The sequence below is a fragment of the Vombatus ursinus genome, unplaced genomic scaffold (assembly GCF_900497805.2).
Source record: "Vombatus ursinus unplaced genomic scaffold, bare-nosed wombat genome assembly UNPS02014852.1, whole genome shotgun sequence".
Lineage (NCBI taxonomy): Eukaryota > Metazoa > Chordata > Mammalia > Diprotodontia > Vombatidae > Vombatus > Vombatus ursinus.
Window position 1 is genome coordinate 7,013,355 of NW_020954630.1, and position 6,392 is coordinate 7,019,746.

Genomic DNA, 6,392 nt, shown 5'->3' on the forward strand with positions numbered 1-6,392 from the left:
TTGTTTTTGTTTTTGTTTTTGTTTGTTTTTTCTTGTTTTAAATCCCTTCCAAATGATTTTGATGATTACTACTTTATAATATAGTATAAATTCTGAAAATAATATTTTCCTCCTTTATTTGTACTTTTTTTCTTCATAATTTCCTTTGAGATCGTAGGCCCTTTTCCACCTCCAAAAGAATTTTGTTATTTACCTAATTCTATAAATTAACTCCCCTATTCTTTTTTATTTTTTAAAAATTGGGAGAGCAATTTATTCAGTTTAGTACCAGAAAAGATTCTGACTAGTACCATTCTTTAAAGCAAACTGAAGCTCATCTGTTTTTTGTACTCCGAAAAAAGAGATGATTTAACAATTGAACTTCTCTTAAAAAGTACTTTTTTTATTATGAACTAGAAAATCATTAACCATACTTCCAAATCTGAAATTGTGAAGCTTATATGTATTTTATTTTTAAAAATTCAGATTACACATGGTGTTCCTAACATTGCTCTTCCTTTCCTTTCTGTGTTCTTTTCTAAACTTCCTTTTGATTTCTTCCATATGATTGCAAATGTTTCATTCATGCTGTTTTCATTGGTATGTTGGGGGTTTTTTTTAAAATCACTGTCACAACTTCCCCCTAATCCTTTGCTCTTACTGCCCCTACCTTGTACTTCTCTCTTGGGACCAAAATATAATAACATAAACCTGATTTTTGTTGTAATGATCATATCTGAAAATCTGTATCTCATTTTTTACCTACAGTCTCACACCTTATTAAGAGGAAAGAGAGATATGCTTCATTCTGGAGTCTATTGGTCATGAGCATTTCAAAGTTGAAACAATTGAATTTCACTTAGGTTGATGGTGTTGATAGTAAACTCACATTTATATCACACTTTGTGGTTTATAAAGCAGTTTATCATAACCTATGACCTTGTTGTAGTGTAAATTTTATCTACATTTTACCGAAGAGGAAACTGAAGTTCTTAGAACTTTAGTGACTGACTTACCCAAGTCACATTGCTTCTAAGTGGCACAGTGGAGACTTAAACTCAGACCTTTTGGTTCCTAAATCAGGACCATTTTAATGATACCACAAGTGCAGAGAGTTATGTAATATTTTCACCAAAGCATATTATCTCTTAGGTCGCAAATTTCAATTTGTCACTGAAAAGTTTTTGTTCATCCTTCATTCTTGAAGAGACCAATGACTTCAGCAGGGTGATATCTTGGCTTGCAAGTGAATTGGATTTAAGTGAGGCAGAACTGTACAGAGTCTTCAGCTTCATTCGCTCCTCCAGAGTCATCAGAGTCTATGGCAAGACATAGGTCAGGATGGCTGGCAATGGCCTGTGATGTGGTGAGAGACCTTGGCCTTTTAAAGCTAAGGTCTTTCCTGGGTCTCAGTTGTCTGAGGCTATGCCTGTATAGGTAGGAATTGAGGCAAAAGATGGCCTCGTTTGCCTTCACAAAAGAATTAACACTGAAAGGTAAACAAAGAATAAACAAATTTTATCTTATTTCCTGGAGGAGTCCTAGCACAACTAACCTCAATGGCAGTTTTCAATACCAGCTTAATCACTATTCAGAATATAGCAAGGTCTCATTATATGATGATCACCTACCCATTCCTTTCTCATCTTCTCTTAGTTCCAGTTAAATCTTTTAGAAGATAGCTCACATGTATGCATCTTTTTATATAGAACTTTCAGCTGAAGCCAAAGCTGCCTTGCTTGAATTTGAAGAAAGGGAACGGCAACATAAACAGGGACGATATGGTTCCAGGCGAGGAGGAAGGAGAGGAGGTTCTCTAATGTGTCGTGGAATGGGAGAGCAGAGAAGAGATAACAGTGAAAGAGGAAGAATAAAAGATCACAGGCCTGGTCTTCTGCCTACACAGCCACCTGTAGTGGTAACTTTTGGATTCTTTCATTTTGATAGAGTTGATACCTTAAAGAAAAATATTTGGTTTGTGTACATGTGATTTAGTTGATTATTTTTGTTTGTGAGATTAATAAATTTAAGAAGATGGAGCTGATAGATATCAGCTTCATGAATGCATAACCAGTTAAAGCCTGAAGTCCTGAAATACCATACAAAGTGGGAAATATTTTAATTTCTTTGACTTTACCCTCTTTTGGCACAAGAGAAATCTTTTAAAACAATCCAGTATATATAGTCCAAACTTATTTGTTGATGATTATTCCTTAGATTACACAAGGATTGTTTTAGAAAGCATCCACTTCATTGTTCCTTTAAGTAGCAAATTTTGCCACTAAAAAGGTTTTATTGCTATATAAATTTTTAATACTATGTTATATAGTTGGCTTCTGAAAACTTGGTTTCTTTGTGTATTTTTTATTATTTATTTATTTTTATTTTTTATTATGTAAAATGATTAAAGATCGTTCTTTGCATATTTTTGTTTTTTATATACTTTTTACCCATGATTCCCAGCAGTATGACCTGACAAAATATTGTTGTACTTATTTCAAAATAATCTCATAGTTTTGAAACATTGATATTTAGACAACTTGGAGGCAACATTTTAATAATTATTTCTAAAGAATTGTTGGAATTTAAATGAAAAGCAACTTTACTGTCAAGAGTAATAAACAGCTATATTTGGGGAAAAGGAATTTTATTAAATGAGACCAACAGAAGGAAATTTGTGGCATGGCAATTATCCTTGGTTATATTTGGTCTTTTGTAAAAAGTATCATCAAATGTGATTTGTTTTTAATTTTTTAAGAATTATATACATTGTTGTGCTAATTATGTCTAATGTCATCTTGATAGGCTTTCACTTTTGGGTGTGGGGAGCGATTCAGACTCCCCAACTCATCAGTTTGCAAGCTTGCTTTCTTTAAATGTGTGACCCAGAGATTATATAGAATTGATTGAAATTAAAAGTTAAAACAAAAATAATGATTTAATTGTTAAACTGCAGAGTTAATGAAAAAATTAAGTGCTCACTTAGTTGCAAAATACTGTTCTGGGCACTCCAGGAGATCTGAAGTTTAGATAAGACAAAAGTTGCTATTTGAATTACTTTAAAGGTGTAATATGTTGAGGCAATGTGGTATGATACAGAAAGAAAAGAAGAGTTGGGTTCTTTCTGACTTTACTCTTAACAGGCCTCATGACCTACAGCGAACCTCTATAGTTAGTTCTTCACCAATAAAATAGGGTTTTGCCTATTGCATGGACAATTGAGACTACATTAAAGTATTATGTATTTTGTAAGTATTAGTTCAAATTCTCACCATTACATACTATAGTTCTAGGAAAAAATACATAATAATCCTGTAGCCTGTTAATGTCACACACACATATGTACATGTCTGCCTCTGGTGTGCTTTTTTTTTCTATTATGTGGAATAATTCAGCCCAGAAATTTAGAATGTAGTTTGATTTTTACACTCCAGCTGTTTTGTTTTTTGTTTTTGTTTTTTTTTTCAGTAAGTCAACTTCTTTGGGCCTTTGTTTCATTATCTGTAAACTGGGTCCTGGCTATTACTATCAATCAGCCCCTTAGTAAATATTTATCAAGTACTTCTAAGTGGCCTGCACTTCTGGGTGTGGGGCAAGGTACAAAGAAAGACAAAAACATTGATCTTGTGCTGTAGGAGTTCACATACTAATAGGGGATACAACATGCAAATAATTATATACATGCATTGTAAATTCAGAGTAGATAGAAAGTAATCTCAGTGGTAAGGCTCTTGCAGTTGGGGTGGGAGATGTGGTGGGAGAAGGTGAGATTTGAGTTGAATAGCTGGGCAAGCTAAAAAGTAGAAGTCTAGAGAGAAACCATTCCATGCATTGGGAACATGCTGTGCAAACTCGTGGTGTCGGGAGGAAATGGAGTGTCATGGGTGAGGAACAGCAAGGAGGCCAGTGTAGCAGTATTATAAAATGAGTGGAGTGGAAAAGAATGTAAGAAGCCTCAAAAGGCAAGAAGGGGAATTGTAAAAGACTTTGGATACCAAACAGGTAATGCGGTGCCATTGAAGTTTATTGAGGAGGGGAGGATGATGATGGTTAGTTAAACTAACCAGCTGTTGGTGTAAGCATTAAAACTAATTTTTCATATAGATGTACTATTTATAAATGTACTTTAATGTCACTTCCTTCTCCTTGTGTTTTGTGAAACAAGGACAGAAGCTAATAAGCATTTTTAATGTTTATATTTTTTTTAGTCTATAGCGCTCCTTTTTGATTTTTCGGTCATTGAATTTTCAAGGGCTTAAGTTAAACTGAAATTAAATAACATTTTTGACATCTAGTATGTTCAGTGTACTTCCCTTTTCTAAATTTTTAGCATCCATACAATTTGAAAATCTAAAAAACAAAAGGAGATATTTTTTAACATGAGGAATTCATTTGATGTGTATAAGATTGCATTGTTGTTAATCACTTCTAATGTGAAAATCACCAGACAGTTTCCCCCCACAGTGTTTCCCTATTTTTCTTTAGTATATATTCAAACAAACAAACAATCAAACAAACAAACCTGTAGTAGTATAACTTGGTGGAGAAAACCCTAGGCTGAGATTGAGGAGTTTGGACAATACTGGTTATGTGGTTTACAGGCCAATTTGACCTTGGGAAAGTCACTTTAATTTCTTTGTACTTCGGTTTCTTTGTCTATAATACTTGTTCAGTCTACCTCATTTTTTGTTAGAATGAGAGAATGTAAACACATTTAAAAAACAAAATGCAATGTCTATAATAAAATTTCTGTAATATTAGGGGAATATGACAGGGGAAATGTAGCAAATTGGATAGATATTTGATAAAAACCTATTGTACCACCTGCCCTGGGTTTGAGTAAGACTTTGCAAACTTGAGACCTTTGGGACTACATAGTCTACAGTGATTTAAACTCTGAGGGTGCACTATGGGTGATGTGATTCTTCTTTGGAATTCAAAGATGGTAATACAGGATTGTTTTGGTAAATGCCAATAGCAACAGTCCTAGGTCATTTGGGATATTTAGTCAGTTTGTCATTTCACTAGTTGTGGTCTCATCTTTGCTCAGCAGAATACTAAGAGGCTTACCTTTCTCTTAAATCCCTATACTGAGTGTTTACTTCACTTTAAACCAATAATCCCACTTTTTTTTTTATAACCATGAATGGGTTTAGTTGAATTAGATTTCAGAAATTGTCTAAGATATAGTAGGCACATTTTCTAAGTGATAACACTTTACATTTAATCAGAATTCCTTAGTTTTTATCCAAAATGATTTTTTACTTGTTTGGATTAATTTCTTACTTTGGTTTTCAGACTCACTCACCGAGGTTAATTCCACCACCTCAGCCACAACCACAGCCACAACCACAGCCTCCACCTCCACCACCTCCGCCGCCGCCTCCTCAACAGCAGCCTATCAGAAGTCTATTCCAGCAGCAACAGCTACAGCCTCTGCTTCCCTTACAGCATCCACACCATCCTTCTCCTCCTCAAGGAATGCATATGCCCCCCCAAATGGAAACACCCAGGATAATGATGACCCCACCACCAGTCACCCCTCAACAACCGAAGAACATACATATAAATCCACATTTCAAAGGAACAGTAGTAACCCCTGTGCAAGGTAAGTCCTCTTGGAATCATCTTTTATTAAGGGGAGAGCGATAAAGTTGATAGATAATTGTGTCTGATGGACATTTCACTATTTTTCATTTCATTAAGTTAAAATTGTGACCAAAACCCTCTAAGGTTACAGTAAATTTTCTCTTCTCTAACCTCACGTAGACCTTTTTAGCATGGCATACTTTTAATTTTCAGATTAGAAGGATTCATTTTCTTCTCCTGTTGCTAAAGCAAACATTTCTAGTACAATATTGAGTAACAGTGGTGATAATAGACATCCTTGTTTACCCCCAATTTTATTAGAAATGCTTCTAGCTTATCCCCATCACATATAGTGCTTGCTGATGATTTTAGATAGATGCTACTTATCATTTTAAGGAAGACTCCACTTATTCCTATGCCCTCTAATGTTTTTAATAGGAATGGGTATTGTATTTTGTCAGATGCTTTTTTTGCATCTGTTAAATTAATCATATGATATGATTTCTGTTAGTTTTGTTGTTGATATGGACAATTAAGCTGGTAGTTTTCCTAATATTGAACCAGCCCTGCATTACTGGTAAAAATCCTACCTGGTCATAGTGTATTATCCTTGAGATAAATTGCTGTATTCTTTTTGCTAATACTGAATTTAAAATTTTTGTGTCTATATTCATTAGAGAAATTGGTCTATAATTTCCTTTCTCTGTTTTGACTCTTCCTGGTTTAGGTATCAACACCGTATTTGTATCATAAAAAGAATTTGATAGGACTACTTCTTCTATTTTCCCAAATAATTTATGTAGTATTGGAATTAATTGTTCTTT

At 34.1% G+C, this 6,392-nt stretch overlaps 1 protein-coding gene across 9 annotated transcripts in view; it reads left to right on the forward strand.

Moving 5' to 3' along the window:
* RBM33 (RNA binding motif protein 33) overlaps positions 1-6,392 on the forward strand; it is a 182,096-nt gene that overhangs the window by 55,232 nt on the left and 120,472 nt on the right. For all 9 annotated transcript variants that reach the window (XM_027841120.1, XM_027841116.1, XM_027841117.1 and 6 more), the window contains 2 exons: positions 1,689-1,897; positions 5,278-5,587. In XM_027841120.1, coding sequence (XP_027696921.1) covers positions 1,689-1,897; positions 5,278-5,587 — 519 coding nt within the window. The remainder of the gene's footprint in view (positions 1-1,688; positions 1,898-5,277; positions 5,588-6,392) is intronic.